Source organism: Tachysurus fulvidraco, chromosome 3, assembly GCF_022655615.1.
Source record: "Tachysurus fulvidraco isolate hzauxx_2018 chromosome 3, HZAU_PFXX_2.0, whole genome shotgun sequence".
In the NCBI taxonomy this organism is placed as follows: Eukaryota; Metazoa; Chordata; class Actinopteri; order Siluriformes; family Bagridae; genus Tachysurus; species Tachysurus fulvidraco.
The window spans coordinates 24,187,534-24,203,832 of record NC_062520.1 but is presented as its reverse complement, the minus strand read 5'-3'; the positions used below and the strand labels follow the sequence as shown (position 1 = coordinate 24,203,832).

Here is a 16,299-nt window from a genome sequence, read left to right as displayed (position 1 = left end):
TGTATGCTCCAATTCCAGCACTGCCAAAATGCCTTTACTGAGCCCTTCAGCAAGACTCTTAACCTTCAGTTGCACAAGCGGTTTCCTTATAATAGACCTCATTCAAAATACATTTTACTCAACACCATGGGTGATGATTCCAGGTCATGAGGTCATCAAGCCCAAAACAGTCAATTGATTCCCACATTCATGTCAACACCAGTTCATATATGTTCATGAAGCCTGATGTACAGAGCAAATTGTGTGAATGTATGCAGTATATAATATAGAGAGCGTAAGCGGTGATGAACAATAGACAGTGAGGAGGGAAGCAATAAGAGACATGGAGAAATGGAAGAACTAATAACAGTAAAAATACAGTGGTCATAGGTTAGCATGGTGTGCTATGTATTTTAGACATAAGAGAAAAAAGACCATGATATTTGAATGGGAAGATTGAGTCATTATTCCTAGGCTTTTCAATTACTTCTTGTTTGCATGCACCTCGTCCATTCTCCTCTTCAATCTACTGCACTGCACATAGTAGTCTCTTCTCTCTCTCACTTCCAATCCTCTCAAATTCACTATCCATATTTCCTCTACTGAAGGCCCTCCATTACAAAGACAGAAAGAGATAAAGAAAAATGTAGAGAGTCAGCACAAGTGCTAGCCAAAGGAATAATAGACAAGGAGAATGAAAATGCAGAAAATCAGAAAGGAAAGATCTGGTCTGAGCAGGAGCAGATAATGTTTATGGCCTGTATGAACGTGGGAAAGTGCCGATCACAGTATCTGCTCCTTTTCTTTTCCCTAGGGAGTCGAGGGCAAAGCCATTTTCCTACACACATGCACTGCATTTTTCGGTTGCTTCTCATCTGTTTCCTCTCTGAACTGAATTGTCTGTGCTTTTCAGCACTAGCTGCCATAAATAACAACAAGAAAAAGACAATAAAGGTGCAAACAGCAGCTTCCCCTCATAAATGCATTTTGTGAGCTAAATTCACACTCTATGGGTCTAAATAAGAATGATTATTATTAGTAGTATATATTTTTTTCCATTTGATGAGTGGACTAAATATAAATAGCAAAATGTCTAAAAACATGTTCTTAAAAAAATGCAAACAATGTAATTAAGGTGTAAAAATAGAAGTTTATTTGGAATGCAGCTTATGTGTGAAAACCAGCTAATTTTAAGATATAGGTCATTAATGGTAAGATATAAATGTAACAAACTGCTGTCTGAATAACCACTGCACATGGATATTCTGCCATCTTGGAACTTTTAATTTTCACAAACTGTAGTGTTGCTATTACTTTTTGGGATATAAATAACTTAATAAGGACAAAAATAACTTATTAATAACATAATAGGTACAGAAATCCTGAACATGGAAGATGTAATGGATTTAAAAGTACAATAGGCTATAATACTCAAGAAATATGGTCAAGGTTGAAAGTTTGTGAACGCTCGTAAACACTGAAACAATACTATACCTTTTTTTAACATTTGTATGAATTAATATGTAAGGTGAGGCTAATTGGAAATGAGCTATATAAGACGATGATAGATTTCCAATCATGGGCAACTTTATTTGGGGACAAAAAGCCATGTACGTGTGCAAGAGGGGATAAGCTACGCTTCCCAAGTGTGACGAGAGAGAGAGAGAGAGAGAGAGAGAGAGAGAGAGAGAGAGAGAGAGAGAGAGAGAGAGAGAGAGATATTGTCATGGTTGTAGTTATTGGCACTTAAACAGGATGTGTACGCTTGAGCAAACAGGTCACATTTAAATGATCATACAGGAATCACACAGTTGCTTTTCACACATTTGTACTCAACACTATTATACAGTATTAAGTAAGATGGTTATGTGTTTATTTTCATTTCCTGCCTAAGGCCAAAAGTGTTTTCATTTAAATGGCTTAAATCAGCTTCTGTTCAGCTCTAGCTGCTTTGTTGTTCTGCCAGCAGTTTGCAGCACTTTAGTGTTTTTCATGATATAAATCACTCAGATTAAGACTCTTCTAGTCTTATATTTGCTGTCATAATTTGTCCGTTGAACTACGACTAGCCTAAAGGAAGTGATGGGCGTGAGAGCTATTTAGCCAAGTTGAAAGTAGAAACCCAGGTTGAATTAATACACTAATGGCAAGTCAGTCATTTGTTACAGAATGTTGAAGGATTTATGGTTTAATTGCTGTGGGTTACAGTCTGCTTGAGATGTCCCAAAACTTCAAATCTCAGGCCTAATATCTTCCTTGTAGCCTAACATCATTTCCAGGATTATTTTGAACTCAGTCCAGAGCTGCTTAACAGTATAAACGAGTGAACGAGCTGTACCAAGTGTAATAATAATGTTGCTAAGAGTTAGTATGAGCTGAAATTGCTTAAAAAAAAAAAAAAATGCACTTGTTGCTTGACGTTGCCGACGTAACGACGCAGCTCTAGCACGTCGTCTATTCAGAGTGTAGCCGTATGGACGCGGATTTGATAACGTCATCACGGACGAACGGTGGCTGACGGTCACCATGGCGACAACGCGCACGTCGGCGACGCTGCCTCACGCTCACGCTCAGAGGAGGTGTATAACTCGGGCGAGGACTTGATCGTGACCCCGCCCCCTTTTCACTCCTCCTCCTCCTCGGTGTGGGCGGGCGGAGAAACACGACACCAGAGACGGAGAGAGAGGAGGAGGAGGAGGAGGAATGGGGGAGGACAGATAGAGTGTGTATGTGTGGTGGGAGGAGGAAGAAGAAGAAGAAGAAAAAAAAAGAAAAGAAAAAAAAGTCAGTGTGAAAGAGGGAGTGGGAAGCTGACTAAATTACTGCGAGTCGGTGGCGACCTTTTTGGAGACGAACTGGCTGTTAGAAAAAGAAAATGTTCGAATGCGCGCCGACTCGCGTGACCGAGCGCGACACTAAACCCGGAGCTGGTGCGGCGTGTGTTCCTCTGTCGACGGGACGCTATTGATCCGGACGGGAAACTCGACACATACACTTTTTTTTGTGGACCTTCTTCACTCTCCAAAAGTCTTGTGTGTGCGGCCGCTTCCTGCTCAGAGAGACTTAAACACCACCGAGCCCGAGGGAAGCTGCACATTTTACTGAAACTTTAGTTTCTTTCTCGTTGTTTTGTGACTCGTGACTGACTCCGACTCTCGCCCTCTGCCGAACGGGACTGAAACAAAACAACATGAAAACTCCCGGTGAAACGGGTAAGTTTTTTCCCCCCCACCACCATTTCTCCTTCATCAGTCAGTCAGTCAGACAAAATCTCTGCTGATTCTTCACAGTCAGACGTTTCACACTAGTAAAGGTTCATATCTGTGATCAACACTCTGGGTTTAAATGCGAGTTAGAACAATAACAAACCCGGGACACGTCTGAATGCTCCGAGTGGACATTTAATCACGTTTAGCTCGGTTTCCCTGGATTCACCTCGTTGGTCTCATGTTGTCCCATAGATCAGCACAGGTCCTGTGTTGGCATGCTCAGTGTTCAGGACTCAACACAGCCGCCTTATTGTGCACGCTGTTGTCAACTCGTTGAACCATAAAATGGCAGGCGCTCTACTTTATTGACTTTATCAATAATCCAATTCGGATGCACAGCTCTGGTTGAAGGGTCTACATGTTAAATATGTATATATTACAGGTAAGAGGTGTTGGTGATATAGCCTCGGTTAAAATAAGTACTGATGTCGTGTTTGGTGAGAACCGCTGAATGCCTTCATCAGGGTTTAGAGTTGAACCTACCTGTTGAACCGCCATAACTTTGCGCACACATACGCGGGTAGCGATTAAATTACCAGGTACTTTTCCCCTCCGCAGGGTTTTCAGTGTAAATAAATACGGTTATTGACCTGATAACGTTTTTTTTGTTTGGTTGTTTTTTTTAAATTTCAAACATTTAAAACGAGCGCGAGCTTTGAATTAAACACATTCAAATGGATTCCAGCCGTTAACCGTTTAACGGCCAAAGAGCTTCTCTCTCTCGCTCTTTCCTCACTTTTCTTAAGCTAAATTAGCATCGTTTTCTACATTTAGTCGACACGTTTGTGGTTATCTTGTATTTCTTTTTTTTGTTTTTATTATTATTTCTTTTCTAAACTGTGATTATCTGCGTCTTTACGTCTTTGCTTTTCGGAATTTTTAGCTAGCCTGTGAGATTGTGGTGGCTCAAGTTTGGACAAGTTAGCGTGAATTTTTTTTTCCCCTTGAGAAATTGAGCTAGCTAGTTGCTATGTATCAGGACGCTTTTGTGGGATGTTTAGGAATCCGACGCTGCATTCCAAATGCCTTCCTACTTAAATACACGGCATAACGTATGAGATAATGAATTCTACAGGGTGGTACTTGTACTATTGGGAGCCATTTGGGAGTCAGCCTTTGTACCCCTTCACACTTTTACACCACAAAGGTACCAAACAAGCCACTTTTTCAGGTTATTACGTCAGAAGTCTAACTGATTGTGACCTTTATAACAACTCTTACCACCCACTTCCCCACTCTTACACACACACACACACACACACTCTCTCTCTCTTTCTCTCACACCTCTTGGTCTTCACATCCTTGTGAACACATCTTTATGACAATTATTCATGAAGCTAATTAATGCTAAGAACACTAGCCAAAACCCATAATTTATTTCTATACTTTTGTGCACATTTGGTCTTCAGCAACGCCACACACACACACACACACACACACACACACACACACACACACACACACACACACACACACACACACACACACAGAGACACATCACTATCCAGCCGGTAGCCTGGTTTGTTTACCCACTTCTGTCTCCATGTTGGCCTTGCATTATAGATTTCACCGCAGCTGATTTTTTACAAAGACCTGATAAATAAATGTGAGCTAATTTAGTTTAAGGTGCCTCTGATTTAATAAATCTGTTTTCTGCGTTTTATAATTTAATTTGACCGTTTGGTTTCTCACAATAACTTTCAAGTGACTGGCTTTTAAAGGTGAATAACTTCATTTTGGATGTTGAATCTAGTCGAAGCTTTTGTCTGGAAACGGCTTACCAAGCCAAAAGTGTTCAGTCAAAAAACAAACAAACTAGATTTTAATGATCTTTGTTCGAAAGCAGAGTGCCACTACTTAAAGCTGATTTATCTGTAGATGTCATGGTGTTATGTTTGTTAAAGCGGCGGAGTCAGTCACCACTAGCTACTACGAGTGCATTGTGGTTTTGTCGATCTCTGACGCCGCGGGCCACATCGTGACCCCAATAGTTCCACAGGAAGTTTAAGTGCTCTGTGTGAGTGTGTGAGTGATACAGTACTGAGAAGAGGATGTGGCTGCTCTCATTATCAGATTTTGAGTACTGCTTTAGTGCACGCTCCTACCTGTAGGTTCACACACCCACAGTAATATAGGTCGAACGTCTTTTTGCGGTGAAAGGGTTTTCTCTGAAAGCATGAGTTTTCCATGGCAACAGGTGGCTGAGACAATTTGTTATTTTCAGGGTTGTACATCCTGATAAGGTGTGTGTGTGTGTGTGTGTGTGTGTGTGTGTGTGTGTGTGTATAACAAAAACACTTCTTCATCAAAAGCCTTTACCACACGAATCACGGTCAATAAGAGATGCACATTTAACACTTTCCTTCTACTCTGATGGGCTCTTTAATATCCATGCTATTTTATGCAGTAATTACACTTTGACAAGCCAGCCTCATGATTTCATATCTTAAGGATGAGGATTTAAATGCAGACATTAGCCAGCACTGCTTGGTAGGGATAATTGTCCTGTTTTACTCACCGCATGTGTTTTTCCTTAATGTGAAGTTACTAATTAGTTTTTTTTTTTTTAAAAAGTATAAAAGGGAATTTGGGCCTTAAGATGACCTTCGGCTTAAAATGATCTCCGCTTGCCTATGCCATTAGTAAAACCTATCCTACTAATTACTGGCATTGTTAATGAATGTTGACTCTGACTGTTTACCTACACACGAACACGGACACACACAGTCCGATGTATGTATAGACTTGTTCTTCAGCTGTATTCGACAAATTACTTTTGGCTATGCGTGTGTGGGACACTAGGTTATACTTTATGTACATACTTTCTTACAGGGCTGTTGTGCACTGAACATATGTGATGCAATTTGTTTTGAACGATCAGCGTGTTCATTTGGTCCAGAAAGATTCGGAGTCCGATAAGCTCAAGCTTTAGTGTATAGCGTGATGTGCAGCTGTTGCTCTGGATGGAACCAGTTTGCTATCAGCACTCACCTCTCACTCTGTTTACATGCTGATGTACCCTTTCAACAAGCTGTGTTGTGTGTGATCTGTATTTGTACACGGCTTTTTTTTTCTTCTTCTTTCATCCAAGTCTTTAAAAAAAAAAAAATAAAGATGTCCCGTCATGCTGTTCTTTTGTTACCATGAAGTCCCATTGTGTCAGTGTCACACACACACACACACACACAAACTTTTTATCCGACCGAACATTGATGAAGTTAATCAAGTCCAGGCAAATAGGTAAACTGTTGAAGGGTAGCATCGCCCAAGGGCCTAACGGTGGTTCTCTGAGACTGGTGGGATTTCACAACCATCCCGATGCCAGTGTTAAAACTTAATGTGGTATGTTATTTCATACCTCTCTCATAGAGGTTTGGTGAATATGCCGGCACTATTCAAACTCACATGGGCAAGATCATCTCTTTGGCTGAGTAGTGTTTTGCTGACTTTTCACAAGAGAGAACAATAGGGGGCGTGTGTATGCACAGTAACAGGGTTTGTGTGCGTGTGTGTGTGTGTGTGTGTGTGTGTATCTATTACGGCAGTGTGAACCGGGAGCTCATCCATGTGTTGGTGTCATTTATGGATTGTCAGGGAACACAGAGACTCTTTTTGTGTGGACATAGTGGGGGCTAGCACATACGCGTGTGTGTTGTTACGACCCAGACTCGCTGACCCCTCACACTACATTCTAACACACACATATACACTAGTCACGTGCTAGATGTCCAGCGATGGCCTGGTGCCAGTCTCTCTCCCCCATCTCTCTCATCACTACACATCTCACTACAGTGTGACTTCACTTCCTGTAGCAGCTGTTTAAGTTTGTATATAATGTAAAATAATCATACAATCCAACACCATAACTTTTCCTCAGGTACGCTTATTCAAAGTCAGGATTTGTGTGAATGTTCTCTTCTGTGTAAGTTTTTGGACATGCCACGTTTACCAGACGTGCACGGTGTTAAACATTTTAAAACTGTGTTCACTTTTTATTATTTTTTAATTTTTTTTAACCAAATAAGCATTGGTAAAGTTTCACACTATCTTTCTCTCCTATGGGAAACTCATTTTGAATTATTTATGGTTGTGATGTCACTAGCGCAAGCTCATTTTCATCACGGCCACTCGGTCTGAGCGGCGATAATGAACGCTCTCGCTGAGGTCTCAATGCAATGAGGAGACATTAAGGAAATGTCTGGCTGGTGGGAAGCCAACCTATCTTCACATAACCTTCAAAAGGAGTTTGTTTTTCTTTTCTTTTTTTTTCGACATTCTGAAGATTTCTGTCTGAGTTTTACTGTTTGTTCAGCACATTTTGCTTCAGACTGCACGGTATGATGCACGGTACAGCGACTAACGCTCCTGTCCACGTTGAAAGTGGGTCGATAGTAAATATAGTGGACTTAATAAACCTACAAATCTCAACTTTGTAAGTCAAGATATTTTTTGTTAATGCTTCTGTATGAACACAGATTAGTGGACAGTTTCAATGTCAGTAATGAGTCAACTAGCTAACAGTGCAATAGATAAATAAACCTTACACAAAGTTTTAGCCTAGTTTCATGGTTTTATGGTATAGTTATTTGCGAAGTTTTTACACTGAAATATCGTGACTTTATAAACCCCGTAGTGGTTCAACCCACTGCAAACCTGAGAGAAAGTGAAAGAAGGTCTTTGAGTTGTTTTGTCTAGCCAGCATCTTTGTTTTCACTCAACAGGTGATTAAACATCAAGGTGATGGCATGCTTTATTGTTCAACTTACCGCCGAAAGCCATTTTAAAGTTGTAACAGCGGCACTAGCACTAAGCTGTTTTATATTTCTCCCAGAAGAGTTAACGCTTTGACTCATCCTTATTCATTTCCGACCAGAGTGCACAATGTGTAATCTTCCTCTGCTAGCATGTGTGATGAGTGTGTCTGCCGTATGCAACACTGAGGAAGAATTCTGACCTTTCATCCGTGAAGCAGAGAGAGTGCAGAGAACTGTCCTCCATGCCGAAGGGCTGTAATCAATATAGGCTTTTGTTTAGCAAATACATACATCAGGGTTTGTAGGCTGCACAGGTCAAACTCTTGCGTGTGTGCTGCTAAGTCCAAATTGTAACTCTCTGGATAAATATAAATCAAGTGAATAAATCAACTTCTAAAAGTAAAACTATGAGTAGCCAAAACTTTTCTCATGCGGTATTTGAAAATGCCCGTCCTGTCCGGTTGAAGTGCACACTGATGAAAAATTAGAATACGTTTCCACAAGCGTAACGACAGCAGAATCGGTTAATAATAAACAGTAACCATTAAAATGAATATTTACAATATTCCTAATGTTTGTTTACTGTAATGATATGTTGTGCTGTACTTTTGTATTTATAATTACATTGTAAAAGCCACGACTGCAACATGTTCTCTTAACCTTTCTTCTTTGGATTAAATACTATACATGTTGAGTCAAAAAAGTCATAACAAAAGACCCTGGCTTATTTATTTTACACCGACACTGAATTGAGTCACGGCCCTGAACATCACAGACAAAAGGAAAGCAAGCTTAAAAGATAGCCTAGCTAGCGGATATTAGCGATGCAGCTTGTCTAACGTTAGCTAGCGATGCCTAGCTTTACCTCAGGTTCACACTTCTGCCCTGCTAAAAATTGTGGGAAGCTCTGCTTTTCGTCCATTTAAACTAGAATAATTAAGTAACAGAACTAATGGAATGAACAGAAAGCTTTGTTGCAGCTTCATGTTTTCGGTAGCTAGTTTGACAGTAAAGTTTACAATACTGCGTGTTTTACGGTCTCATTTCCTAAATAAGTTATTAATAACAGTACTATTACACTTCACAGAATACCAGGTGACTACAGTAGTGCTATGCACCCAGTGTTTTATTTATTGTATTCACTGAAATGAAGAATCCCAGTGAAAAGGTTTTTTTTTGCCAGAATTAAACATCAATTAACACCGCAGACCATTTATTTTAAACAAGATTATTATTGATTAACTCGGTTCTTTCTATAAGACAAATTTCAACCCTTTAAAAAAAATTTTTTTTTCTTTGGCCAGCAGAAATTCCTGTCTCTTTGAAATGTCATATGAATGTATTTGTCATTTGAGCAGGAAACATCCTGCTTTGCCTGAGTACAAATGTCGCACAGGCAAACGGCTTTGCTCGCACCAGCACAGCTGCTTTAGTGCACTTTGACTTCCCTGCTCTTTGGAAACTGCAAAGTAATTATCAACAGAGGAAAATCTGGCAGCTTCTAAAGTCTGTCTGTCTGTGCGTGTGTGTGTGTGTGTGTGTGTGTGTGTGTGTGTGTGTGTGTGTGTGTGTGTGTGTGTGTGTGTGTGTGTGTGTGTGACAAAACCAGTGTTTGATCTGAGGGACATTTGCAGACTAGCTTGAAGTGTTTTAGGGGCTTTATTGATATTAATGTTATACATTAATAGAACTTTAAGTTACTAATGATTATGAATGTTACATTACATTATGATGTTACATTATGATGATGAATATTCTGATTGGATCAGAAGGTGCTGAACTTTCTAAATAGCAGCTCTGACTATGGTGTCGAGATTCTTTCAAAGCACAGGTAGCTATTAATGAGCTTGTCCTAATGATCTCCTTTCTGCACCTTCACATGGACCTGTACACCAGGGACAATGACAAACAGATTAAGGACGTATAGCTATTTAACAAGGAAAACGTAGGGATGTCGTGACGTTTACTTATCATCGCTAGAGGAGTAGTCCTCGGCACTGCGTGCTTTCTATCGGTTTCCCATAACACAGGAAAGTCTTCAGCACAGCGGAGCTTAGCCTTTAGTTTCATCACTAGAGCTATGTTTGTCTTTTTCACTTCATGAGAGACCAACCGAACCCAGACCAGTGAGGGAACGACTTCTCTTACAGACATTCTGTTAGCGCTCACGGTTAAACCGTATGACGTGTCATTGTTTAAGAAAACAGAAATAGTCATCAGTGAAAAGTTGCTGAGGAATAAAACATTTATTGTTGAATAAGGGCCATTGTGGTGTTATTGACATCAGTAAGGAATTGAACATTTTCTGGTTCATCAAACATGGAAACCACACACGTGTGCAGGCAGACACACACGCGCGCGCGCACACACACACTGTGATCTGTTTTGGTCCGGAGCGTGGCCCTCCCACATTCCTGTTCAGCGTTTAAATCACTCCAGCCTGTGCTGCATTACTTGTTCCAGGAAAAGCTTTGTGCACATAAGCACACATAACTTGCACACTTTTTCCACACACATGGAGCGCCTCGCACATTACAGTTCACTCATGGAAAAGCTGCCGTCTCGTGGGACACACACAGACATAACCTTGTTGGAGTTTTTACTTGTTCAGTGTGTGCTGGTGTTTTCCATGTTTGGGGTCTCTTGTCTGGGCCCACGGACTGTGAGTGTAATGAAATTCAGTGCGCAGCAGATGTGTGTATGTGTATGTGTGTTGTCGTGAGGTTTGCTCACGAGTGAAACACCTGCAGTGTGTTAAAGCGGGCATGTTTTTTTTAGGGCACCAAACTCCAAACAAGCAGACAGAGTAAGGCCAGGAAAGGCCTTTTGTGCCACACACACACACGCACACAGAGACGGCGTGATCAGATGTACTAAGTGTGTTCGAGACATTCTGCTCCTGCAAGAGTATAACACACACACACACACACACTCTTGCTCATTCTCTCTCTCTCTCACACACACACGCACACTCGGCTGCAGTTCTTCTGTCACTTGCTCTCCACAAGCTTTCATGCGCCGACACTCTTGGCATATTTGCAGTCTGTTTTTATCTGGGAATGTGTGTGTTAGGGGTGTGTGTGTAGGGCACATTTGGGATGGTGGAGGGTGTGTGAGGATATGAGAACATTATTCTAATAATATCTCCGAAGGGGAAGTCACCATACACTCTTCTGTTCTCTCGCCGTAACAGATACCACCAAAGGAAAAAAGTGTGTGTGTGTGTGTGTGTGTGTGTGTGTGTGTGTGTGTGTGTGTGTGTGTGTGTGTGTGTGTGTGTGTGTGTGTGTGTGTAAGTGTGTGTGGTCGACTGCCGGGAATTCAAATGTTGTCTGGCGCCATCTTAACCCCCTCCCTCCTTCTCTCTCTCTCTCTCTGCTTCTCTCCCTCCCCCATTCCCCCATCACTTTTTACCCTTTCCCTCCTCAAGTCAGGAATGTGAGAACACGTTTAAAACTTGAGCTCTCTCTCTCTCTCTCTCTCTCTCTCTCTGTCTCTCTCTTTCTCGCTCTCTCTCTCTCTCAGGCTGTCTCTCTCTCCATCACTCTGTCTCTTTGTCTCGCAGTCAGTCAGTGTGTGATTTGAGTAGGTGTTCAGGCTGCATGTGTGACGTGTTCAGGTTCCTGTTCTGTTATATTACGTACGGCGACGTCCAGGACAGGTGTGTTAAACTAGAGTTAATGCAGTTGTGATGAATGTCAGTAAGCAGCAGGACTAATTTAATAAGCACAGTTATCAGCCACTGCTACATTAAAAGCTGTGGGGTGGGGGGGATTTTTCCCTCTTCTTCAGAACTACTTCTTTTCATCTGTTGTCTGCAGTGCTGTCGTTCTTTACCCAGCCCCAGGCTTCTCAGAGCACACGTTCCCTAAGGAACCGTCTGACAAGTTCCTTTGTGGAATTTCGATCGCCACACAAGTACAGATCAGGAGACCAAGAGTAAAAAGTGTTCCAGTTCATTTCACACATTTCACCAATATCGATATTTCCCTACTTTTTAACCTTATTGTTTACTTTTTATTTTTTCAACGTTACTGTTGGAAATGTGTTTGTCTGGCGCGGCACCGAGTCTGCAGTCACTCCCTGTGGTTTTGCTTTATGTTTCATTTGCATTGTGTGTGTGTGTTTTTTCTTTCTTTCTTTTCTTTAACGACAACTTTTTTGGAAGAGAAGAAGCTGCTCTGTTGGTAGATCTCTCTCTAAGATGCTTGATTGCGTCAATCAGAGGTCTACATTGGTTTAATGTACAGACTCCGAACACGTAGCGACAAGTCTGAGTGCAGACTTTTAACAACTTCAGCTCTTTTTTTTTTTTAAAAAACTAAAGGATGGCCTTGTTTTTAGTTCCCACTAAAATGAGAGATTACACAAACGAACCTTTTCGCATGTTTGTCCTAAAAAATCTCTCCTGTTAAATGCAAGTGAAGTTTTTCAGTGTTGGTTATAGACTTGTATAACCACCCAGTGCTTGGCTTTACATTGCGGCACGAATTCAGGAAAAGAAAAAGAAAAAGGCAAGACAGAGGTGACGGTGCAGAGAAAATCTCTGAGTAGCTTATTACTGATTAAGAGCATCAGCACAATTTCTGAATTCATTCTACTTTTAATCCTAATTCATTTCAAAGCCATCAAATGTTCAACAAGACCTGAGCGCAAAACCGACCTTGGAGAAAGCAGGCAAAAGCTCACGATCCACAGCGAAACTGTACCTTAAATGTACCTTAAAGAAGTTCTAGAGAGATGTGTAAGATGTTTGCCATTATAACAGGAAGTCTCTAAAAGCCCTTCATCTGTAGTGTAAGTCCATATAACCTCCAGCTAATATGAGCGACTCTGCACTGGACACGTCTCACTCCACTGTACAGAAACTTTGTCAAAGCATAGCAGCACCACAGTAAAAGTAAATGTGTGTGTGTGTGTGTGTGCTCGTGCTGATGCGAGTCCCTGTGGAGCAAAGCCTTTCAAGCATCGATTCTGCCCTCGTCTTTTTAACCCTGAGCATGCACACACGCTCCCGCACCCGTTTTTGTGCTCACATCATTTCACGATCTGTCGCCAGTCCACGCCAAAATACCCAAGTGACGTCTCCTCTTCCATTACGCACTCTCTTGCTCTTCTGTTTTTTTGAGAACGTGCTCGAAACGATCGAATACGACGGACGATTGAAAACACACTGAATAATCAGCACTCATCGTCTCACTCTCCTCTCCCAGGTTCTGTGTGTTGACGCTCGCGAGTATTTGACCTCACGGTTTATAAAAGCAGACGTCTGAGACGCTCGGCACTTTGAGAGAAGAGCAAATGTACGCAGTGGTGAATAATAGATAATGGATTGGAAAACGGAACAGCTGTATTTAGAGAAAAGCAAAGGCATTAAACGTTAATGTTCGCGCATTGCTCAGAGCTCCGAACACTTCAAGGGCGTTTTTATCATTCCGAACCGAACGTCTTATCATACCAAGCCGAATGACCTCGTCTCTCTCTTTCTCTGTCTTTCTCTCTCTCTCTCTCTCTCTCTCTCTCTCTCTCTCTCTCTCTCTCTCGGGTCAGGGTTATAGCAGTGTAAATCTGGACTAAACAAGGCATCACACTTCTGGATGGTTTGTACATACGTGTGCACGCGCGCACTCTGACCAGCGCACTCGGCTCATAATTGGTTTAACCGGGCCATTTATAGCCGCAGACATGGTTAGGCCGTTTACACAGCGCGCGCACAGACACACACACACGCAGGCCGCATGAGGCGGCTCAGGACTTGCCTACATAACAGAGTGATTGTTGTTTAAGGGGATTAAAGCTTATGACCAAGTAGACTGAGCAGAGGCCCGCACTAGCCTGACTGACGCTGTAGTTTGAGCTTGTGTTAACTACAGGAACTCTCACAGGTAGTTAAGCTAGTCCTGCCTTTAACGCCTTCAACAAATCATGGAATTCCCATCTCCCAGATCTTAATGAGGTTCGACCATCAAAAACGATTTATGTATTTTCCTAGAATAAAACCTCAGTCAATTTTGACTAGAAATAGCACCACACGTTAGTTTATAGTCGTTTCGACTCTTCACAGCTTTGAGATCACATGTTTGCACCAAACTGTGTGTGATATTACAAGGTTATTTATCTTAAAACAGACAATGCCACGATTTACAAATCTCTAGAATATTATCTTTGAAATATATTTTTAACCTGGAGTTTTAGGGCTTTTCCTCCAGTCTCACAAAAACAAGCTGGTAGGAGGAATATGCTGAATTGCCCCAAGGGGTGGGTGTGTCAGTGTTGCCCTGAGATGTCCTGGTGTCTTATGCAAGGGCAATCCTCTGACCAAGATAAAGCAGTTACTGAAGAAGGAATGAGTCCTTGTCGCTCCATGTTGCTTATATTGACTTTCATTACGATGCCTGTGAATCTCTTCCTCTAGCGATTTTGTGGCATGGTGTATTCTCTTCTCACGAGGCTACTTGTGGATCATACAGACCAAAACAAGTTGAGTGGATACAGACAGCTTATCTGCACTGTGCTGATTGTGTTGATTGCATAGCACCTACCTAGGTGTGTGTGTCTGTGTGTTTGTGTGTCTGTGTCTGTGTGTGTGTGTGTGTGTGTGTAAGCTGTACTTTCATAAATGACTGTGCTGAGCTTGTGGGCGCCAACGTGTGTGTGTGTGCGCGTGTGTGTGTTAAGAGATTGTTGTTAAATTGTCCTCCTTTTAAGTGTCTCAAGTAAAAGATAATGTTCAATAAAGTGCCCTAATATAAGGACTAAAACAATCCGAGATGCTTTTACAGGAAAATAATAATCAACAGCAGTCTTATTCCTATAAAGTGTTTTATTCTTCTTGTACACAGCCAGTTGGCAGCAATCTCAATTTATCTTAAGTTGCATTAAATGTTGCGGATGTCCATAAAACGCATTGCTTCCCGTTATCACTTGCATTAGATTAGATTCAGCTTTACTGTCATTGTGCAGAGTTCAAGTACAGGGCCGATGAAATGCAGTTTCATTATACAGCAGTAAACAATCGATACAGTAACAGAGCGGCTTGTCGTGTTACTCAGTGCCCTTTACGGCTTTTCCTCTGGCCCCGTTGACACCAGAGACGCCTTTCCAAACAAACAAACTCGTCCTTTAGGGAAAAAATGTCAGCGACGATACAACTTTCTTTGAATAACAGCACGTCCATCGTTCGTTTTATATTACTTGAACATTTGCTTTAGAAATCCCTGTGAATGAGTCGTTACTATAGAACTATAATATATCAGAACAAGTAAAGACAAAATAGTTAATACAGTAAGAAATATAATAATAATAATAATACTAATAATAATAAACTTTATTTTGTATAGCACCTTTAAAAGTAGCTTCTCAAAGCGCATGACATAAAAGATTAAATTAAAAGATACACATAATATTACAGACACTTAAACGAACCATACAAAGAATAAAAATAAAATAAATAACAAACAAAGAAATCACATAAAAGCTACCCTAAAAAAGTAAATGACAGGATTTCAGTATAAATATAGGACTAACCCCAAACCCATGTATCAGGGTTACTTTTTTTACGTTGCAGGTTATCAGCACCATTGATTTGTCTGATTAGTCTTTTTGTTTTGTTTTTTTTATTATTACCAGGTCTAGTTTCTGTTAGAAGGAACAAATCCGCACTTCCTAGGCGGTCAGACAGGAGCAGTTCCTGTGGTCATGGTGTAAAGGTCTTCAGTGTTGGGGAATCCCTGTGCTGTTTTGCAATTCTATACCATACTGTCTAGGACTTCTCTGTCTGCGCTTTGAACGCATGACATGTGCTTGCGTGTTGGCGGTTTAGCTCGTATTATCTCTCCTCACTGCTCTGTGCTCTGTGTGTGTGTATTAAGCACTGTTCCCTCTGTACCCTGTTACGTAATCATATTCACAGGCAGCATGCATGGAGTGTTGAAAGTTCACTCAGATCAATCTCATTCTCTCTCTCTCTGAGTGTGTGTTTTCATACCATAGGTTATTGGTTTTCCAGTTACTAGCTGATCAGATTTCTCTGCTTTGAAATGGAATCTGGGAGTCTGAATGCCTTAATTGAAAAGAGAACAGCTTATATGAACACACGGTCCCACGGTCTAAACCTTAAATAAAACTCTAAGGATATTTTGGGCTCTTAATGTGTTTCTAATGTGCAGGCTTCCTTTTTTCCAAACTTAGTGGGCTACCAACACCGGGTTTAGACACACAGGAGCAGAAACGTGTATGTGTGTTTGTGTGTGTGTGTGTGCGTGTGTGCGTGCGTGTCTGTGTGAGAGAGAGGGCAA

The 16,299-nt window shown here is 41.3% G+C and overlaps 1 protein-coding gene across 2 annotated transcripts in view; it reads left to right on the top strand.

Moving 5' to 3' along the window:
• The first annotated feature begins 2,544 nt into the window (after positions 1–2,544).
• Positions 2,545–16,299, top strand: part of erfl3 (Ets2 repressor factor like 3) — a 39,750-nt gene continuing 25,995 nt past the window's right edge. The window contains exon 1 of one of the 2 annotated variants that reach the window (XM_027147623.2): positions 2,545–3,191. In XM_027147623.2, the coding sequence (XP_027003424.2) occupies positions 3,170–3,191 (22 nt within the window). In that variant the 5' untranslated portion in view covers positions 2,545–3,169. The remainder of the gene's footprint in view (positions 3,192–16,299) is intronic. The other variant, XM_027147616.2, reaches the window with a different exon arrangement.